A 23599-nucleotide genomic window follows, 5' to 3' on the forward strand; every position below is an offset into this window, starting at 1 on the left:
CAGTTTCCAGAATATATTTTAAATATATTGGTGAAGGTTTATTTTTCATAAACAGTGGTAAGTGGCATTTTAGTTAAATTACATATTTTTGTAATATGGATAACTGCTGAAGACATGAACAATGTAGTTTTACATCATGTTCTGATTACATGTTCTAATCACAAATCACACATTCCTAGTTTTCCAACATTTTTGTTAGAATAAATGTACTCATAAAAGGACAGTGCATGGTATATACTTGCATGTACTATATGATGATAAAACCTTTAAAAATAGTTCTAAAAATCCATAAGATATAAACTTGAGTTCAAAGTAGCTATTAACTCTTCCCTAACTTTTCGATTTTTTTGAAACTCTGGGCAACAACTCCACTCTTACCAGTTTGCAAATGTATGGACAACAACTGGAATCTACAGCCTGAATACTTTAATTGGGGATCATGTTAAAAGATAAAGGGCAAGAGCTCAATATTGTCAAGAATGTGTACAATGTACATGCTGCTATACTGTAAGATTTGTACTCCCAGCTCCAAAAGGCTAAATTCATTTTTTGCTTTCGTTCCCAGAGCAAAGGCATAGTTGCATTCCAAGATTCAGGAGGCATCAACTATTTCTTTCATTACTCAAGAGTAAGCATGAAACCCAGATGTTTGCTGATTTGCAATGCTTCCTTATATTCTCTCTGTCTCTGAACAAAGATACAGATTGCAGAATACAGTGAAAAAAGACAGCATGATGCCTTCTGTGCAGGCAGTACAGAAAATACAATGGGTAAAATCTTGGGCTCACTGAAGTCATTTGCAAACCCCCCACTAATTTCAATGGAACCCAGGATTTCATCCAATAATTCCAAGTTATTGTTTGGGCATATATTCCTAAATGACTATTTTAAAGTGCTTGTCATATATAAACAAAAGCCATCCTGCTTGTCTTTAAAATTCTGCTTCCAAGGCACTGCTTATCTGTATGACTCAGACAACTGTTCATTACTCATGATCATAGGACTTTTTGCCTTCAATCCTTTCAAATCTATCTTTTTTATAAATACAAATATTGAGACACTGTGAATTAGAGAGAATGTAAGACAGAGAACAAGTAAAAATGTATCACTTCAACACCTATGCAACTATTGGAAACTCAGTAAAGGCCAAACTTTCACAAAGTAGGGGTGGAGGTCTACACCAAGAATGTACTTGCATGCACCCATATATATGCACACTGCTTTGTTGATAATGTATACAGTGTCCTTTTTTTGGTGAAACTGTTGGTCAGTGTGTGATCCGTGTGCATTGACAGAAGCCTTCATTCTTGAAAAATTGCTTCCAAAATACTTAAGTAGGTGAAATTCCCTTCTCTGAAAAAAACTAACATGATATTTATGCATTGCATCAGCTGCAAAAGGACCAAACGGGACTTAAAATAGTACATAGGTCTTGTACAAAATTCATATAGGTCTGAATTTCAGCAATTCTGAAGAACAAGATTTTCTGAATCTTGCACCTATCAAACAAGATGTAGCATTGTCAGTTCTTATAACTAACATGAGCATTGGTGGATTAAGATTTATTGGGGTCCTGGGCAAACAGAAAATTGGAGGCCCACTACACCCCATTATAAACATGAATGTATCATGCAACTCCTCCCCTGCAGCTGGACCCTGGGAGCTGGATGTCAGCAGGGTGAGGGGCCAATGGAGCAGGCTGTCCGCTCTGCTGCCCTTGCCCCAGTGGCCTTGTGCCAGCTATGCGCCCCCTGCCCTCCCGGCAGTGGGAGACACAACTTGCTGCCTCGCTGCTGCAGTGTGGGCAGGGGGCACACAGCCAGCACAGGACTCCCAAGGGAAAGGCAGCAGAGCAGAGGGCGTCAAGTCCACAGTGAGCAGCCTTCATCCATCATGTACACAAATACAGGGGGGCACACACCCCTATCTATGCTTCCCCTGGGGGGGCGTTGTGCAGCAGCAGGGAGTTGCTCCATCCCACATGCCTCCTCGATGTTCCAACCATGGCTCTATCCCATTTTCTGCCTCAGTCCCATGCAGTGCCCTGGCTGGGCAGCACCCCCAACCCAAGGCCCTGCTCCTCTCCCTCACCGTGGGGGCCTCAATCTGTTACCTCCTCCATTCCCCTTCCACAGGCTTACCTACAGAGAGCTGCTCTGCATACTGTGCAACTGTATTCCTAGTCTCCCTTTCTCGCCCCCTCTCCCTTCCTCACTGTGGGGGCCTCAATCTGTTACCCCCCCAATTCCCCTTCCCCCTCCATAGACTTACCTGCAGGGAGCTGCCTTGCACACTGCACAGCTGTATTCCTAGTCATCTGCATGTGTGCAGCATGTGAACAGGCCATCCCTTGCGTCCCACTCCTGGCAGCCTCAAGCAGGACCCCCTGCAGTCTAGAATGCTGCCTGACTACAAGGGGAAACCTGCCATTTCCTAAGGGCAGGGGCCATAAGGGCCTGTGCATTAATGTGCCTCTGAACATGTTTCACACTATATCTGGTATTTTCATAGTTTCATAGTTCGTAGGGTCAGAACGGACCTAAGCAGATCATCAAGTCCGACCCCCTGCCTTGGCATGAAAAAGGTGTACCTCTAGCCTCCTCTTAAAAACCCCCAAGGTAGGATCCAACACCACTTCACTTGGAAGTTAGTTCCAGATCCTAGTCGCCCTGACAGTGAAGTAGCGGCTCCTGATGTCTAGTCTGAACCAACCCTCTGCCAGCTTGTGACTGTTATTTCTAGTCACTCCTGGTAGTGCTCAGGGGAACAGGGACTCCCCCAATGCCTGCTGGTCCCCTCTGACTAGTTTGTAACAGGTCACTAGATCCCCCCTCAGCCTTCTCTTCTGGAGGCTGAACAGGTTCAGCCTTGTCGGGCCTGCCCTGCTGCCCCCGATCATGCGAGTGGACATCCTCTGGACCCTCTCCATGTTGTCCACATCCCTCTTGAAGTGTGGCACCCAGAACTGGATGCAGTACTCCAACTGCGGCCTGACCAGTGCCGCATAGGGGGAGGATCACCTCTTTGGACCTGCTCGAGATGCATCTGTGGATGCATGACAAGGTGCGGTTGGCCTTCCTGACTGCCTCCCTACACTGCCGGCCCATGTTCATCTTGGCGTCAATGATGACTCCAAGATCCTTTTCTGCCTCTGCGCTGACGAGAAGGGAGTTCCCCAGCCTGTAGGTATGGTGCAGGTTCTTCCTCCCCAGGTGCATCACCTTGCACTTGTCAGTGTTGAAACCCCATCCTGTTCTCATCCACCCACCCCTGTAACCTGTCTAGGTCCAATTGCAGCCTATTTCTCTCATCTAGTGTGCCCACATCCCCACACATCTTAGTGTTGTAAGACTTATCTCTGGGAGTCAAATGATTACTGGAAAATCTAAGTTATATTAAAAAAAAAAAATCATAGTTAAAGAAGAACCCTTTGAAAGTTCAAAAATCAGAAGGGAAATAGAATAATCTAACAGTTATTGCATTTTCCCAACATTTCCCAAATTATTTGATTAATTAAATATTGCGTGAAAAGGTCTTGGGCACAGTCCTAAATGAACTGAAGATCCACCATGATCTGGTAAATGTCAGAATCCCTCCTTAAGTACTCACTGCCTCCTCATGATCTATAGATTACTATTGGAATAAGTTTTTAAAAGGAACTAGGTTTCTAGAAATGACTAGTAATTTTTTAGTGACTAATGATTTAATGTCCAACTGGAGTTACTGTAAAGAAGCCACATACAGAAGATGAGTAGTTAGTACCATTTGAAAATCAGGTCCCAAAATCTCTAAATATTTTGAAAATTTAGCCATGTGGCTTAAGAAAGATGATAGAGAATAAATGGAACTGACAGAAGAGCAAATTACAGAAAAGTATAGAAACAAAATAAAAATGACACTTCTGAGGAAAATACTAGAGTCCATTTTAAGTATGTTAGACTGTCTTTAAAGATTTTATTTTATTTCTGCTATTATTATAACTAATTATTACTATTATTTATTGGGTTGTAAACTTGAAGAAAGTCTGTTGACTAAGGTGGATTCATTCAGTTTTATACAAGAAACTACTGAGTTGAAACACCTTCACAATATATTCCTAGTTACATGGACTGGAAAAATTAAATAGAAAAAGAGGGAAAAAAGTGTTCATTACCCAATGGTCTCATTGTGGAATAAACTGCAAAATATAACCCAACCTCAGAGATAGTTCTAACCACAAGATCAAACATATACTTGCAAAGAAAGGCCTCCAAGATAAACAAAAGCATTATGATTTAAAAAGCAGTTAACCATTTTTTGAAATCTTTATCATTTTACCAGACTTTCAACACTGATGTCAAACTATTGCTTAATTAACAAACAGTACTAAAAACAACTAATGGACATGATTTGCTTCTTGTCAAGTTACCCATAACTTACATGGTTTACATCTAAGAATAACGGTCTCCTTAAAACTTAAAATAACTTCATAAACTTTACTATGTTACCAGGTAGCATGTCACCTCATTTTCATGTTAGCTATGGGTTAAACTGAAGGATGTAACTAAAAAGTGGTTTGAGAGCATACTGATTTAGGTCCAAAGAACTCTTGTTCTTTCTTTCAATCAAAGGTCTCTGGTTTAAGAGAATGGCACCAAAGACACTGCTATATTTATAATTTAGCAACTATACAAAATGGGAAGTTCACACTAATTTTGTTGGCAGTTGCTACTGTCACATGATATCAACTGTCCAACCAGTGTTAGAATAAGAACAAATTTACACTAACAAACCTGAGATAACCTTGATTTTAGTTAAAAATACCACTACTGGTATTTGGTTGTGTAGGATAATAAAGAAGCAGTCAGCTTTCTGCAGTTCTATTTATATCTTGGGTTGACTCCCAAGGTAAAACTGTGAGTGATTTCAGGGTTATTACTTGGAACAATTCAAACCAACAAAATAACATAGTTTTCAAAACATGGACTTACCTAACCTAAGTAGCTTATTCCGTTTGCCATTTTCTAGTTATCATGTAATTTGTTAAAGTAATGCAGAAACTGATGCCCTTGTGTTAACAATAAAAAATTGTTTCATTTTTGTAGTGACTGAAAAGGAACTCTTAATTCAAATCTTCTCATTGGAGTGTATTATTTCAAATATATGCTATTTTTAGATACTGAAGAAAAATGCAAATTTGTAAGTTATAATATGGTGAAAAATATGAACCCTAACAGATTAAACCACATGATCATGCTATGAGCATCTAAGAAGCCAAATGGAAAAAACACAGGGGTCTCTGTTTCTTACAAAAAGTGTTGAACAAAGAGAACTTTTGATGTTTATTCTTCTGTACCCTTAAGAGAGAAAGAGAGAACTCTCCAAAATAGTGGCATTGTTGAATGATGCTACTGAGGCAGATGATTCGGCCTTATAATGACCTCTCATCTTTCTTCATAACTATAGCAAATCCCTCCTATTGCTTTGAATTTAAGGCATGACAAGCATAACTGTATTGGTGTTTTACTAGATAAAGAACAAAGACTATTCATACAATTAAATATTTATGATGCATTCTTAGTAATGTCTGTTTTATATACAGCTAAATCAATTGATGACTCCAAAGGTACATTGCTTGAAAGTCAAGTGTATAATATTGCCAATAAGCAACTCAAATTCTCTATATTTCTCTATCCTCTTTCTGTCCTTTTCATTACACTTATTTCAAAGAGAAATAGTATGCATGTAAAAAGAATATGTCCTCCAACTGAGTATGATAATACACAGGTTTTAGAGAGCATAAAGAATGATAAAGACAACTGGACACATAGAATAACTTCTATTTTAGTGTGCACAAATATATATATTTAAAAGATACATTGTGTTTACTAATTCCCAGCACCTTTCTAAAACAACAGACAGGCCCATGGCTGTACTACAATGGCATGTCTTAGCAAGCCAGTAGAGGGAGCCCATTAACAGGGCAATCAATTTACTTTCCCTGTTTCATTGCTGCAGAATCTAAAACTTCTATCATGTAAATTGTCAAGGAAGGGTCTAACATGCAAACACCAACAGACCAAATCTTTTTTCAGCTGTGTTACAAAGAATAACAAAAGATAATTAAGGAAATTGTCATTTTCTAGTATGGGTATTATGAAAACAAGAGACAACCAAAAAGCCTTATGTTTCTATTGTCTGTAAGTTCTAGTCCTAAGTGAATATAAAATGACCTCTGAAAGGTGCAGTACTAGTCAAAAGTTACTTGGTTACAGTGATGCTCAGTTTCAATTTTACTAGAGATGTATCACACAAACATCTGCAAGTCATCTGCACACAATGAAAAATGAAAGTGTGTGATCTGAGGCAAGATGAGAAGAGTGCAGCCCAAAAAGAAATAGTGTTTCAAGTACCAGGAGTAAGTCCCTCTAAAGTACAGTGTCAAGGGGGTCAGCTTCTGTATATATCACCAATTACTGCTATCTCTGGTTTATGGTACACAACATGGATCTCCCTACTAATCTTTCATATAGCTCCCAGTCAGCCAGTGAGTGGATAAACCAATGTTCTCCTTGTCTCTTAGGGACCAATACCATGAAGCATTAAGAAAATGCTTAAAATTAGGCGACAGTTCACTTCTGGCTCTTCACTGTTACCTTTTTGGCTCAAAAAGAATACAAATAACATGTACTTAACTCAAGCACATGCTAAGGTATTTTGCTGAGCAGGGACAGTTTACATGTGCTTAAACTGAAGCATGTACTTAAACTTCACTGAAATATATATAATAAGAATCAGGATTTCAATTAGAATTGACTTTCACTAGGACTTTTGGTAGTCTAAGGGTTATATCACTGGGCCCAAAGATTTTTATTGAAATCCTTGACGTTAAGTGGAAAATGAAGACGTCCAGAGATTTTTACATGGGGTTTTCAGGAGGTGGGGTTTTGAATGGTGCTGAACACTAGCCTAATGCTGATCCCCTTGAAGTTGATGGTAAAACTCCCACTGAACTGAGAGAACTACCATAATGCTAAACACTTTAAAAATCATCCCAAACATACAATTTTTTAAAGACTAAGTCTATACTAACTATCTGTTTTGGTGCCCCAGTGATTTATAATATTTAATATGAGTAATCTTCCTTTTACCTGCACTGGTGCCTGCACCGGTTGTGAGGTCCCCACCCATCAGGCCACCTATGGTTTTAAATAAAAGTCACAGTGAGAATGACAAGAAACCAAAACCAAAAACAAACATAGAAACAAAAAAAACCCCAACCCAAACCACAAAAGTTAAACACTTTAAGCAATACTAACCAGCTTTCTACTCACAGATGGCCTGATCTTAAGCCTACAAGCATTCCTAAGTGACTTTAGTGTCCACTAGTTCATGTCCATAGTTGAAACATTTTTAAATGCCCCTAGTAAGGTTTAACAGCTATCATGTTTGTTCATTGGTGACAGGCAAGCTTAAAAATAAATGCAATAGCTGATAACCTGTAGATTTTCAGCTTTCCATTGCGTAAGAAAAATCACTAATATTAAAAAAAATTATACTCAGTCTGACTATACGTAATCATTTGTAAAGCGGATTTATTTTAATTTTATTTGAATTAGAAAAAACAAGATAAATACTACTTTATTGGAAAAGGCCAGTGAACAGTGAAGGTACTATAAATTATGTAATTATAGTATGTATTCGCTTAATTGTTGATTATAAATTTCTCAACCCTTTCACACACAGTTGCTCTGAGGATTTTTTTTAACTCTTCCTTGGACTGGAGTCCTTGAATGGAACTCAAAATCCTTAAGGATGACATTGCTTTGGCCACAAAGAATGAGACTAATCCTCATTTATCCTGATCAGAGGTGACCCTATATATCACTAAGCATAGAAAGCAACTGATTGCTTATCCAACAAGACATTCCAGCTTGGAGATGGACTAACATTTACCCATCAATGATCTTTTGAATATATAAATAATCACAAATCCTCCATTTAACGTCTCGACTGTTGATTTCAGTAATTAGAGGCCTATTTTACTTTTAAAAGACAGGCTTGCTTTGACCACACTTTATTTTTTCAAATTTTATGGAAATCTGTCTGCTGAATTCTTGCATGAAACAAACAGATGAGCTGCCTTTTTAGTAAAACAGCAAATCATCTCCCTTTTATCTTTTATTGATTTCCTTTAATCTTAGCCAATATTCATCTGTTTCAAGAACATTATTTCAGGGTTATTTTTATTTTCTAATTTTGGCATAGGAACCTTTTCAGCTTTGTCTTTGATTTTTCAACACGGTAGTTTTGGGGAAACTATTATGACTGAGAGGATCTTGCTCTTTTAGTACAGTTTAAAGTGAAAAAGACACATTAGTTATCTCCCAGAAAAGATCAGTTAAAGAAATGGGATTTAACAAAGCATACCTGTGTTACCTGCACTTGGAGGCCGATGTGTCACACCAGGAGACATGCTATTTCTCTGCAGAGAAGGGTGGGCCAGTGGCAAAAGGTTGGGGTTACCGAGTGAGCTGACTGGGTTACTGTATACCAAACTGTTGTGGTTGGACACTGGGATAGAAACTGGCATCTCAAAGTTGGGTGGTGGAACAGCCTGTACATGCAAAAAAAGGGAAACAAAGACAAGAATAGTACAGAAGCACAACAGTCTTCAAGTACAGTTACTCTATATTTAGTTCAAAAATTTGGAACTGGTGGTTAAAACATTTAAACTCCCCTCCCTGTGAGAATCAAGAGAAGAGTTTAAAAAGTAGGAACTAACTATGGTTTAGGCACTAAACAAGGTTTTTAAAAATGGCTTTAAAAATCACTACATTTTACTGCAGTTTGTGCTTTTGCTTTGTGAACACTGGAAGGGTTTCCCCCTCACTTTTGTTTAAAACAAAACCCTGCTTCATGTAGCTGCATTTTCTTTTTCTTCCATGCATTGACGTCATACTTGTTCACTTGTGATATCTTAATCTGGTGTCACAGATGACTGTAAGATCAAAGGTAAATAATTATGATGACTTCATTTCATGGAAAAAAATTAGAAGGGGTGGAATTCAGAAGGGTAAGCTTTAGTTTCAGTACAAGTAGCTTTAGCAACAGGAATGAATCCCAATCATATTAAAGGCATGATCAAACATAATTACTTTTCTTGTTAAACTATTTCTATATTTTGGAAGAGATGTAAAAGCAGCAAAGTGTTCCTTGAAAATGTGACAAAAAGCAAAACTGATTTTTTTGGGGGGTGGGGGAAGGGAGGAAGAAAGGGGACACAGCCTTTCCAATATACTGTTTTTCTTTGTTTAAAAGTAGAATCTCCTTGTCCTGAAGGATCTCTTTCAATAAAGCATTTTGCCAACTGTGGCAAATTATGCCTCTTATGTCTTTGAGCTTCACAGGGAGCAGAAGCAGCAGCAGTCTTGAGTGGCAGTGTCAAATGGCAGTCATTATATCTGCAAAATGTACAATGCAGTAGCCATGGTTTTGTGAGTCTTGCTTGTATACTTGCTTGTATAAGGTTCTGGTATCAAGACGAATATGTGGCAATTCTGGCTTTATGGTTTTTTTTACCTGCTCTCATAGTTGCAATGAAAAACTTGAAAATGTTTTCTGAGGCAAATGAAAAAAAACTCAGATACATTGCTTAAAAAATTTCATCTTTTGTAAACCAACTACATGATTTTGAGGCAGGTGCTGACTCATGTTTTGAATGCTGGTAAACTGACAATGCCTTCTGGGACCTGGCATGAATGTGATGAGAACTGCTGTATGCATAGTGCTATAGCCCCGTTGTGTCGGGACAAGGTGGAAGGGGCATAGCTTCACCCATGTTCTACCCTGAAATAGATTCTGTGGCTATTCAGTTATTTACATGGTAGTAGTTCACTGCTGTCTTGCATACTGGATCACTGGCTGTTTAATTATGGCAGTTTTAAATCCCTTTTACTCTTTTCCCCTCCTTTTTCCTTTTTTCCAGCCATATTTTAGTCATATAAATACAGAAATCATTTTGTTTGCCACTGATATGCAGCAAGTGAACAAGATTCCAGTTCAGGGCAGAGTATGATTGTAGAACTAGCTTTTCTTTGCTCCTATGCAGTCATATCTGATGTCCCTAATGGCCAACTTTCCTGAAAGGCTGGTTCAAGGGGCTGTTTCAAGTCCGGGGGGGGTGGGGGGAGGGTGGGGAGTATTATTTCTTTGTTTCAATGGCTAGCAATCAAATCTGTATGTATTACTATGTTCTGGAGTTCTGGATATTTAAGTGATATATTCTGCTTTTCATAAATAGACAGCATAAGTAATTACATATTTAAAAAATATAACTAGTGAAACCCAACTAGAGGCCTCTCTGCAGCACCCTTGCAAGATTTTATGTTCATTATCAAACCTGTGCCTACATATGGAACCTGTTCTACACAGGAAGTTTCACGATTCACATGATTCAGAAATAGGATCTTTGTGTGTATTATGACTGCAGGCACAATTCCTTAGAGTTGCACACATACTGAATAATTTGAAAAGTTATATCAGGTATGTAGGAAAATCTAAAAATGCAATGAATTAAAATCTCACCTTTTTACACAAACCCCAAATAGCAGAGATGTGGCAGGGGAGCCCAATGAGGTTGAGGTAGGGACAGAAACCCTACAGATTAGAGTGGCTGGTCATGAAGCTGCTAGCCAGATCCTACATCAACTATTCTGGGCTACATGTTGGAATGATGGCTTCTACATTTCTAACAAGTTCTGGGCCATGAATTCAGATCCAATTGGATTGCCAACTCTCCACCAGGGTGTTCCTGTTGAAAAGGTAAACATGGGGCTGCTAACCTGGCAGCCTGTTTTGGAGGTGCAGAGCTCCCCATGCAGGGTCATTCTGTGTGCATTCTATTTTCTCCTTGCTCTGTAGGCTTCAAGAGGCACTTGGGTGCTGGAGATTTTGCATGTGACCCCACTTTCCATCCCCTCCCTCCCCGCTCTGGAATCATTCTGCATACTGTTACAATCATCTGTACCGTTGGGCCTACAAATCCTAGCCTGCAGGTCATAGGGCCTGGATTATATGATGGGTACCTAATGTTTTCTGTTTTTTTTTTATTTCCCTGCTCCCTTAATCCTTCTTTCTGTACCAATTAAAAAAAATCCACCTGAAGATATAACAAAGCCATTTAAATTAATCAACTTCTGCTTCCATTCTCTACCTTTCATCCATTTGTATCTGACTATTGACTGTGAGCAATTCAGGACAAAGGTTGTCTTTTTTCAGTGACTGCTCAGAGCACAGCTTTGGGGTCCCGATCCTGATTTCTGCTGCCACTACTACTATTATCACTACAGTTTATTCATTACTGAAACATATGGACATTGCCAAAACAGTTATTAGGTTTTCTGCGGTCATTCTTTAAAGGCATTCTTAATTTAGCTGCAGGATTTACATGCCCCATTACTAGACATATATATAGTGTTTGGTTTAGCATGCTTTTTAAATAGCGTGTGAATACAGCGAGGTCATCTTACAGTGTACTTTACATGTAGTTGACCTTAGTTAAGTTGGTTTATTCTTTGTTTTTATGTGCAAATTAATTTGAAAGAACATGTTCTTAATTTTATTCTTTGTTCAGTCAAAGTATATGGGGCATAAATAACCTTTGTGCCTGCTTTGGGTATACTGTGAGGTCTTGGTGGAAAACAAGGCATCACCAGTATTACCCCTCAAACTCCCAGCTGCAAATTTACTACTTTGGTTTTGGCTGCTTTAAATGTGTGTTTACATTCATGTTTCCTTGACTAATGTGTGCAGGACCTGGTACAGATCCCTTTACCACTGCTGGAGGCAAAACAAGCATGCATGTATCTTGTCTATCACAGACAGGACCTGATGTACCTCAGTGCATTCAACACAATGTTATTGTGTGTGACTTCTGATATGTTGTTCTGTCTTAGCCTGTCTTCTCTCCACAAGTCAAAAGATGGCTAATGTAAAATTTCAACTGAGTAAAATCACACAGCATTGAGCTAGGAGTGAATTTTGCAAGCTGGTCTACAAAATATTGTGGAAAACAAAATCTTGGGTGTCAAAAACCCTGAAAAATGAATAGACAAACATTCTGTGTTAGCTTTCATGTTTTTAAAGATGTTTTGGCAAATTTCAGCCAAGTCTAGCTAATTCTTATGCTCAAAGACAGAGAGGTCCGTAGCTGCTTTCTAGTGGACTTCTATTCACTGTGCAATGCTTTGGTAAGTACACATTATCAGATACTTAGGAAACATGTAAATTCTTATCCTCAGACTATTCTGAGGAAAATTTATTGACCTTTTTCATTAAGAGTATAAGCCAATTTTGATCTGGCAGCATTTTTATTTTCTTACATGTTCAAGCACAGGTCTAATTTATACATCATGCTTTCCTAGACATTATGAAGCTTGACTTGTTCATTTTTTTCCAGTTTTGCTTCATGAACCTGCATCCATTATGGTGAAGGATATCTTTGAGTGCAACTATATTTAAGAGCAACTATCACAGATTTGTGATTTGTAAATGTACAGAGTGAGTCTGAAGTCTGTTAGAATCCTCCTTTACAAAAATAGTAACATTAATATTTTGCAATTTATAATGCCTTTCATCAAACAACTACAAAGCAGTTTCACAGAAATTAATAAAAATTAAAGTCTTTTTTCATCAACATGTTGATGAACTTCCCAACCTTTGGGAAGGCTCCAATCCACCTGGCCCACTCTCCAGTGTGGGCAGTGCAACCCCAAGAACAAGCTCCCTCCACTCCCCTCCTTCCAATCCCATTCTGAAAACAGCACCAGGAGGAAGGCCGCATCAGCCCAGCCCTTCACCTGGGATACACAGACACAAATTAATGAAGGTGCTCTACCTTGAAGTGACTCCATCTGAACTCCCATGAAATGAGAGTTCAGATTGTTGTGGGATTGGGCCCTTTTAAAGCATTCTGCAGCCATGCACTTGCATTTGGCCATGGCTGTAGAGCATATTCAGGGGCCGAATTGGGCAAAAACGATCACTTCTGTCTGCACCTTCACAGTACTTTCTGTGAAGTGCCATGGGTTAGACTGGGGAACTGCTTTTCTGTCTGAACCTAAAGTTGTAACCATTGCTTGCTGAACCAGGTTTCCAGAATCTTGATTTACCAAAACCCTGGTGGCAGCTTAAATTCTTTTGTTGATAAAAGCAATTAGGAAGAGAAGGGAAATGGAAAAGTAGAGGAGGAATGGAACAGAAGTGTATTCAATTAAATTCAGTTAAATGTTTCATACACATTTTAAGGATTTTAACAAAGTATACCAGGACTCATATGAAAGACTATTCACAATACTAATTTAAACAACTTTAAATGGTGAGAGAAGAATCAGATAATTCTTAAGGGAAACTTGCTATGAGTTTGGATTTCAACTTTTGTATGTGCAACTGACTGTGACTACAAATTCTGGGTGCACCCAACCACCCAAATTGCATGTACAAGTTTGGGTTCTGCATATGCAAAATGATTGCACCCTCACTTCAGCAGGGTGTAAGCCATTAATTGTGTAAATGCTGATATGCAAATTTTAATGTTTGCTTGAAGCTGGCTGAAAGTTTGGCTGTAAATAAAGATAAATGCTCTTCATTTTTCTTACACTGTTTTCTACCCTTTCCTTCACAAGGACAGGTCAGATGCAACTGTAAATTTCTTAGCTTTTGTCAGTTTTTATCACAAGTGTAATGTTATTAAACAGTGACAAAACTTATTTTTTCTTTATGTTTGTGCAAACAAAATAGCACATGCGGAGTTATTTCTCTTACGTATCTGGCAAGGCATATGACTGACGGTTAGAATTTTTGACTTTGTTAAAACAAAAATTTAGCTCATGTTAAAGCATTAAAGAAATGCTGAAGAGGTCAAAGCAAATCTTCTGATAAAGCTGTAAATCACCCCAACACACAAACATGTCTGAATCCTACCATTAGGCTCTCATGCAGTCTGTTTCTCTGCAGCGAGCAATTAGCTGTAACCCTTCAGTGCTGTAACTGAATTTAGCACAGAGGCTTAAGAAATGAAGTGACACGCACAAAATGCATTAATTGCTATATATAAAATAATTTCAGTTCTACATTGTTTTTTCTATATCACCACAGAAAGTATTATGTGGGTTTGCTGGCCTGTCTACAAAGGATTCCCATTGTTATGTTTTAGATATAATTTAGGCGAGTGGTGTGGTAAACAGTTCTGTAAACTGAGTGAATATAATGGGTATATGTATATTTCAGTTCCTTCTATAGGTTTCACCTGTAATAGGCATTGCCTATGTGTCAAATGCAGAGACTTCAAGAGAAAAATATGGTCGCGTGAAATTTTATAGCCATGTTATTTGATTATATATGTTGGGCTATGAAAACCCATTTCTACCTGAAATGCTTTGGATAAAAGACCAGAACTGAAAGGGTTAAGGTAGGTTACTGCAGCAGTTATGAGCAAACAGCCATCTAACCTTTGGTACTTACAGGTATTTTATGGCTCTTGATCATATTATCAAATTCTTCATTAATTTTTTTGTATTTTTCTTCAGTGCGTGGGGTGAGAGCGTAAGAGGAGTCAGGATCGGGGCTTTCACAACCTTTGTTTTCTTTCTTGTTCAATGCCTGCCAGGTTCAGAGAAATATCAAAAAGTAAAAAAAATGAAAGGGGCTCAGAGTACTTACACACAATCTTTGCCTGCTGATCATTAGATCAATATCTTCATTAATTTTCCTGTACTTGTCCTCAGACTCAGGGCTGTGACCTACTGAATCATCTGCATCGGGGTCTGGACTGTCACAGCCATTAAGTCCTTTCTTTCTCAATGTCTGAAATACATAATTTGGAAAGTTCAAACCTTGACACAGGCTGCAAGAGAAATTCAGCGGTATTACAGTAGAGCAAACTGCCCAGTGGGTAGAAGGCTGTTACATTTTACATTAGGGAAAGAAACTGAATACAGATCTACCAGGTCAATGCTATAGGGCTCCCATTACCACTGGCAAAGAGAGGACCATTATGACCTCTTTCCTCTGAAACTGGAAACAGTCAATAAACTCTGGAAGTGAATGAGCTGATAAAGTGTCTGTACTATAATACATACTTCCCACTGTAAGTAATACCATTAAAGGTTTAAGATGTTTAGTGTATGATCAATTTTAACACATGACACATTTCATTTTAAATTTAGGATCAGAAACACCACCACTGTCACCAAATGGTGTATTTAAAGTAGGCTATTTCAACGTTGTTCCTCCTTATTCTAAGGAAACAGGAAGAAGAAACTAAAATGCACACAGATTAGGAATCAATGCTGTTGATGTAAAAATGAGGAGGAGTATTTAAACTGAATCACTGATTTGAATTTGTCATAGAGGATGACACTAATGGTGCCCTGCCACTCCTCACAGTATTTCTTGATAGGACAAGGGGAGGGGAATGTTGCTAGTGCTGTTGTGAGGCACCAATTAAGAACTCCTAGACACAGTGTTTACTTTTTGGTGACTCTTGTTACAGTGTCACGAATGTGAGGTGTTGAAGTTTAATGTGCAGGGAAATCCACTGCTAAAACAGATGCTGAGTGAAAAGTCAAAACAGATGAGCCTAAGGTTCAGCAGCTCAAGACAACCCTTGCAACAGTGAACATCACCAAGCTAAGTAATGGAGATAAAAACACAAACAATTTTGCAGTGAAGTCAGCCACTAATAATTTTACATAAATGCCTAGACTCTAATATTTTTTGTTAACTTGTCTACCTTGGCTTGTGTGGCCAACAAGATAGCAGAACAATGTCCTGCTATATTAAGGGGTAAGCAAGCGGAACAAGAACTGTTTGATTCATCCAACTGTAATAGCACAATCAATTTTCAGAGGTGTATTCTATAGAACCAAAAGTTTTCAAAAAATTCCATCTGGATATCTACAGGTATTTTCAGGGAACTGCTTGTGGTGCATTTTGGCTTTAAGCCTGATACATTTGGGCAAACAGTGTGGCATAGGTCACATGATACTCTTATTTTCGTTAATGGCTAAATGTTTCCCATGCAATTAGGATAGGATGCTCAATGCAGCAGAAGCATTTTACTTGTTTTTTTTTTTCAGAATGGTTGAGTCTAAACCTCTTCCTCTTTTTGTCAAAGTAAGAATCCCTTAAGTCTGATTATAGCAGTAGTCAGGTGTTTTATTACCTTTTGTGATTTCCTCAGTTTTGAGAACTGGTCATTATTTTACAATTTGGAGCTCATAAGTGCATTCTTGTTTTAAAAGAGCAGATGCATTTTAGCTAAGACTAGAAAAAGGGCCCTCTTATTACTATGTAAGTCCATGTTATAGACCAGCCCCTAATGTCATTAAAACAAACCATTCCATCACATATATATGTGCCAAACTCAATGCTAACAGGTACATAATAAGATTAGGCAATGGAGGAAGACTGGATTTACCCAGAGACAGATCTTTTAAACTTCAAGCCCACTGGCTAGTATTCAGTCTTAAACCTGGTAAGCTAATTTTGACACACACAAAAAACCCATAAATTCTTTAGATCCTAATTTAGAAAGGCTTAAACATGTTGAACAAATATTTTTCACTTCCTCTTCATTCTCTCCTGTTTTTTAAACATTAGCCTAGCAGAGAAGGGAGAAGGGAGAAGACCACATTCTAATTTATTATATGATGTTCACTGATAAGCAGTGGGAAGAAAAAGGACTGAAGATAGAAGTGTTTCTGTTGCTTGACAGATTTCATATAAATGGCACAAAATAATAAGGGGGAAATTTTTCCTTCCGATTTGAATTATGAATCTTAATTCTCATATGGTGTTCATAAATGTACAGAACAGGAATTCTCTGAACACATACAACATACCGGTATTGAGATCTTTTGAGAGGGGCTTAGTATAGAATGTTTTTGTACAAAGTATAAAGTTCAACTCTTGCTACATAAAGTCTAAATTAATATTTAGCTCTTCAGACAAAAAACCCATATTAATACTGACCTGATTATGGGAACTGAACCCAGCAAGTAGGGAGTATGGACATACCAGGGATACAGACCAGAGATAGGTCACCAGTTCTCAAAAAGGGATGTCTGGGGCCACTTGGGAGTAACAGCAGGCTAGAGTAATGTTTCAACCAGTCTTACAGTGGCCAGGATCCCTCCCTATTTTTTACCATGTTAAATCTTTGTAGCTTTTCCCAGATCCCGGACAAGAGCTTCACCCTCTCAGAGATTCACTAGCTTCCAGAGGATTTAAGGAAGCTTGTGAAATGTGGATTTAAGGCTTTTTTTAGGGAAAAGAATTAGTAGACTGGATTGTATTATGCAGAATCCCAAGCTAAATTTTAGTTATTTTTAAAGAAAATCAGCCATTTTGTGCTTCTGAAGCACTTCCTTCCCCACTCCGATGTAATACATACCTATTCTGTTTTGGATCCCAGTAACCTAAAAATTAATTGCAGCATTTTAAAAACAAAATGGTTAAAGAAAAACTATCTTTGAATGGAATCTCATAAACTAGCAACTGAGCTTAAACCCTACATTATAAATTTCTGAAGAGAAGTGCTGAGATAGGACAAACTACAATAAATGGATAAATGAAGCACAAACAACACTTTTATCTTCAGTGCATAAAACATTTAGAGCCCTATGAAAAATACCAAAGGAAACACCATGCTATCAGCCAGATATTTCCTTATTAGGGCAATGCATAGTTATTACAACTGGAAGACTTAAGCAGAAAAGGGTCTCCACTGTTCTTTGCCCATGGAAGATTCCTTTGATTCCCAAGTGATACATCTCCCTTAGCACTAAGTTAGCACTTCAAATAAAAGACTGGTGAATTCTATAAGGTAGAGAGGAAAAAGGCATCAACATTCTTCAACAAGTTTATTGCCTCTGCTTCACCATTATGTCCTCTAGTTCCAAGAGCCTAATAATTTATTTGTGGGTACTTTCTGTTGAGAAAACTGTATTCCTGCAATTGGACCTTTATGCCAAGGGACAGACATTACACATAAACTGGTTTAAGTGATCAGAAACTGGTTTAAACCTGTAACAGAACATAAGTTCAATGCACATAAACCAGTTTCAAAATGACTGAAACTGGTTTAAGATAAACCTGGTTGAATGTAGTATCAGACTTGGGCCAAATTGGTTTATGCAGTGTCTGTCCCAGACCTATGTGAAGGACTGAAACTTTTAAACTTTTAAGGCTCCTTGCAGAGACAGATTTAGATCTGTAGACCAAGTAATTCCCTGCATTAGTTCTTAAAAAGAGACCAAACAGTATTTCCTATCTAAGAATTCTATTACTAAAAAGCACTACCCACACAATTGTAATTTTGGTAAACTACTTTCAATAATCAGAAAAAAAGTTGTGATTGCCTGCCATTTTCCATTTCTCTTTTCCCTCTATCTGGAGGTGGAAAGCTTCCAATTAATAGTAAAAAGTGGTTTGGTTCCAATTCTGGTCATGATGGTTCCATAATCTACTTGGCAATACTTTTATTCTGAATTGTCTTAATACTTCCATCTTTAAAATTCTGTACTCTATTAGCCATTCCAAAAATCACATTTATAGAGGGTGTCAAATCATATTTAAATCATGGGTCTAAACATCTATCTGTTTTCTGAGTAACACAAAACATGAAAACCAGGAAAGTTGAGTGAATCCAACCTTTACTTTGTACCCTCTCATCTACCTATTATGATGAAATTCTTGTTGCCATGTAATGTATGGCACAATCATGTACTGAAAGACCGTAGTGAAATGATAAACAGAAAGAGTTAAGGTTGCTATGGGAACCATCTATCTGAATCCCCTGACTTCTGTGCAACTAAAATCTCAAATTCTATGTTCCATTAATACAGGGTTTTGGGATTTTTACATTTAATAATGAACAAAAATTAGTATGCTGGTCCTAATCTAGTTCTATTGCATGTTTGGGAGAACTAGATTAAACACTGTTACACTTACTGCCACCTAACCTGCTTCACATAAACAACTTTAGAAATAACATACAAACGGAACATTTCTTACCTATGTGGTACAGATTACAAAATGCCTTTATGGTTTTAAGTCTTTTTGAAATAAGCTACAGGGCTTATGTATTTCAATAACCACAATGTTAACCTCTTTGCTACTATTTTAAACTATGCTCCAAAGACAACATCTTGATTGTCTGGTCTTGTACCTCTTTCACCTCTTTTCAATTAATGCTTGCTTTTAAAGTATGCTTTTCACAACAGTATACCAACCCCTACACACAGAGCTGCCTTGCACTTCTGTACACTAAATGATTACCCTCTCCTTCTTCAAGTACTTCCTCTAATCACACTTTTTATTAAACCAAATAATGTAGGGAATCCCGCCAGAAACATCTGTGCCTCTTTGCCTTTCAATGACCAACTTTTATCTTATATTGAAATTTTAAGTGCCTCAGGGCAGAAGGTTTCTACCTGTTTGTCAAGTTCTGGGTAACATTTCATTCAATAGTTATCCCAACAAATTGAAGCATAGTGCTTTGGCAGGGAAATGGAAAGATGAAATTTTCTTTTTTTCCTTGGGTCACTTAGATACTAAACTATTTTGGGAAGATAAAGTCAGAGGCCTCAGGGAGCTCAGGAGAAACTGCATTCTAGGAGACCAGACCTTGCTCAGCTCCACTGCACAGAGAAACCAGATCTTTTGGACAGGGCGGCTTCTCTCCATCTAATGTCTGTTCATAGTGTGGTTTGGAAAGGGTTGTCTTTCATAAAAAGCCTAACAGGTTTCCCTGCCATTTCCCCCTTTGCTTCCTTTGGTGTGATTTATGCTTTAGGCAACCATGAAAGGGCAGCCCTTGTCTCTAGCTGGTATACAGGGATTGATACTGTTTGTTCCTTCTGGGGGAAAGTGGAGGAGGGGGGGCAGAGGGGGTGTGGCTAAGTACAGACACAGTCAAAAAACCTGAGGCTGAATTGCTTCAGCCTTTTCAGGTTAATCTAAGCTGCAAAGATTGAACCAATAAGCAAAAGAACAGAGATTTACTTTTGATTCCAAAAATGCAGCACATGTCTGCAGTGGCTCAAGCCAGAACCTGGGGGGAACTACAGCATGGCTCTCTGGCACACAGCCAGCATGGGCTGTGAATTTGTGTCATCTTCCTGCTGCCCCTGAGGTCTCTGGGATCTGCAGTTCACAATCACAACAACAGAACTCTGCAGGGTTGCTCATCACTTCCTTGTCCTGCTTCCAGGTACTTCTGGGATTTGTAGTCCACAGTTGCAGCCAGTGGTAAGTTTAGTAGGCACTAAGGGCAGGGCAGCTCTGTTCTTGGAGGAAGAGAAGCTAAACCCCCCACCCTGACCCCAGCCCCCAGCCAGGGGGGGCAGTGAGCTGGCCCTTACTGTTCCAGCTAGGGAGCAGAGGGGCAGGGCCAGTCCTGCTCTTTGGAGCAGATGCACAGCTTGGCCCAGGGCTGCAAAATCTAAAACATTTTCAGCCATTTTGAAACTGGTTTATGTAAACTCAACTTCTACTTTGTTACAGCTTTAAACCAGTGTCTGATCACTTAAACCAGTTTATGTATAACTTCTGTCCCTAGACTGTAAGACTTGGAAAATTAACTGCACCCTACCTACACATACCAGATAGAATCCTCTGTTTTCTGTTTGATCTTACCCATGTGCAAATGCTATTTGATTTAGCATTGGTTTAAATTAAGCAGGTAAATTTTCAGCTTGTGAAAAAAAATGAGAGAAAGAACATGTCAGATTCATGGATCTCACTTAAACAAATCTGAAGCATGTACCTTTCTTGATTATTCAGTAAAGGGGGAGACGGGGGCGAACCACATGACAAGACTGTCATGTCGCTTTGTATTTTTCTGCTAAATCATGTACATACAAACTTTATTCATACAAATCCATGTTTATTTCATAGGACTGCAAAATATTTTTGGGTATTATATGTGTAAATTGATTTTGCATTTCATCTTGAACCTGAATAACCCCTGAGGTCTTAAGTAACATTTCCTTATCCTTTAAGCTTAATTTGATCACAGCTGAACTCTTGCCATACAGTAAAAGGTTGTAAAAAACCCAAAAAACTACCAGGGAATTGGTTCAGAATTCTTACGTTAACTCTCAATTGACAAGATCATGTTTCCCAGGCTTTGACAGAACACAGAGATAACAACATCCTTGGGTTCTGTTTGGGGCTGAGTTTAGTCACCCAGGAATTCATCTGGGGCCAAGGAAGCTAAAGAGAGAGAAGGAGGGGGGAGAGAGTGCACATCAAGTGATCTGAAAACATGCGAGTTGGCTTCTCATTCTGTCAGAGCTCAGCAGTTTACAATCTGACACGAGGCTACATCACTACCCATCAGCAATTTTACTCATCCTAGATATCCACACCTGTCAGCGACTCTGCACCTGTTGTCTAATTTGGCAAAGGCCAAATGACTACAGCCAATCGTAACTGCCTGTACTGCAACATGGCCATAGATGGCTTTTTCTGTTGTGTGTCTGCTGATTGGGGCTGCTAATCTCTGTGGATTTCAGTAGTCTGCTTTTTGTACTTGCAATATTGTTGCAATTTTCAGCTTTTATCTGGGTGAAGAACATCAGAATATAACTTTTATTTTTATACACATGCTCCCCACGTACAGCAACTCTCGGTATCTTTTAATTTTTTATCCTAATCTAGATCCATGTAGGACAATTTCCTCCCCTTATCAAAATCTGCCTGAACTCACTATAATACAGTGCTAGATCCAAACTTAATATACTTTGGAAATATTACAGTAGGGAGATAAAAAACTATCCTGTTTATTTTCACACAGCACTGACATTCTCCTAATAAAGAATTTATATACGGCTATAGTCTTATCTAGTGGGGCTATAATTAAAGTTGTAAGGATTTATTGGCATCATTATGATATTATTTTAACTGTGATTACAGCCTTTCATTGATACGTTACAATTGGACAACAACCTATTTCATTAATTTTTTCCAGGGTTTTTTTTAGATTTGTCAGTTTCCTATTGGACAAAATAACTTTTTTTAGATATTAGTAAAGAATTACTGTTCAACTAAATTTAACTTTATTCAATTTTAATTTTTAGAGAAATATTTTATATTTATTTTTTATTTTAAAATGTTGTATTAAAATGAATTTTGCTCTAAACAGAAAATAACCAACCACCTCCTACCCACCCCCAAAAAACAAACCTAAACCCTCTTCCAAAAAACCCTAGCTCAGTTATGAAAGTTTGGGGTCAAATCCTAGTTCACAATATAAATCTATGTGTGTTGTGAATGAACACATTCTGCAATAGGAGCTACATGCATAACCCAAAATATTCTATATAGAAGAAAAGTAATCTTGGGGTATGTGTGTATAAGAACTGAGAATGCCCATATATGGATTATGGGCCTGATCTCTAAGCTTTGCTCTAGAATGTGCTCTTCACGGGCGGGGTCTGGGAGCCTGTACAGAAGCCTGTCTGAATCTCCATCCCAACTCCCTCATGGTGCCTATCGGTCTCTTGACATGCTATTACATATAATGCTCTGCCAGAACTGGTCATAGATACAACTAAGTTTCTAGGTGTTTCTGTTCAGTGATTGACTGCAAGACAAAAATAAGAACAAAGTAGTGATAAATACTTATCTCAATTTGCTGCTGTCTGAAAGAGGGCTTAAAGACAATAGAGCTTCATTCCTGCAAACCATACTCCTAACATAAACTGTCTCCCCAGCTGGAGGATCTGTGAAGTATCCAACACAGTACCAGGCAGGAAGAATTTTCTGCATTCTGACTGTTCTCACTTGCTTTGAGCCTGTTTTATTAGGGACAAAACAGGTCCCTTGCCACAGGCATAAAGGTAGTTTAAAGTCATTAAAATCCGTTTCCCATTTTTGCATTGTTGGGGAGCCAGAACAAAAAATCAGTCCCATTTTTTCTTTTATTAGTATTTCTTATTCTTTTCACTCATATTCTAATTATAAAGATCTCAAAATAAAAATTACTGAAATATCAGATCTTTAAACTTTTTTAGTTACATGGGGGGGAAGATGAACTGATGTAAAGGAAAATCTCCATGATAAAGCCTATTTGAAATAGAGGAGGATGTCATTTGAGACATAGTACATTTGATTTTTGTTATCTTTTACTGACAGAGAAGGACAGTGTCAATATATGAATGGAAAGCCAAACTTTAGAGTAGTTTAGCAGATTCATAGCAGCATCATTAGGGAATAGGAGGCCATTTGAAAATACATGCTGCAAATCAAGTTTCATAGTTTCTAGGGTCGGAAGGGACCTGAGTAGATCATCTAGTCCGACCCCCCGCCATGGCAGGAAACAATATTGGGGTCATACAACCCCAGCAAGATGTTCATCCAACCTCCTTGTAAAAACCCCCAAGGTAGGAGCCAGGACCACCTCTCTTGGAAGTTGGTTCCAGATCCTAGCCGCCCTGACCGTGAAGTAGTGCTTCCTGATATCTAGCCTAAACCTGCCCTCTGCCAGCTTGTGACCGTTATTCCTGGTCACTCCTGGCAGTGCACGGGGGAACAGTGACTCCCCCAATGCCTG

General features: G+C 38.4%; 1 protein-coding gene across 12 annotated transcripts in view; it reads right to left on the bottom strand.

Annotated features, from left to right (window-relative positions):
* MEF2C (myocyte enhancer factor 2C) overlaps positions 1 to 23599 on the bottom strand; it is a 151305-nt gene that overhangs the window by 29869 nt on the left and 97837 nt on the right. For 9 of the 12 annotated variants that reach the window (XM_019532340.1, XM_019532346.1, XM_019532338.1 and 6 more), the window contains exons 4-6: positions 14701 to 14844; positions 8410 to 8596; positions 7131 to 7178 (exon numbers count right to left, since the gene is read on the bottom strand). In XM_019532340.1, the coding sequence (XP_019387885.1) occupies positions 7131 to 7178; positions 8410 to 8596; positions 14701 to 14844 (379 nt within the window). Of the gene's footprint in view, positions 1 to 7130; positions 7179 to 8409; positions 8597 to 14502; positions 14641 to 14700; positions 14845 to 23599 lie in introns of all 12 variants that reach the window. The other 3 variants (XM_019532342.1, XM_019532345.1, XM_019532343.1) reach the window with 2 other exon arrangements.

The sequence above is a fragment of the Crocodylus porosus genome, unplaced genomic scaffold (genome assembly GCF_001723895.1).
Source record: "Crocodylus porosus isolate Cpor-Errol unplaced genomic scaffold, CroPor_comp1, whole genome shotgun sequence".
Classification (NCBI taxonomy): Eukaryota; Metazoa; Chordata; order Crocodylia; family Crocodylidae; genus Crocodylus; species Crocodylus porosus.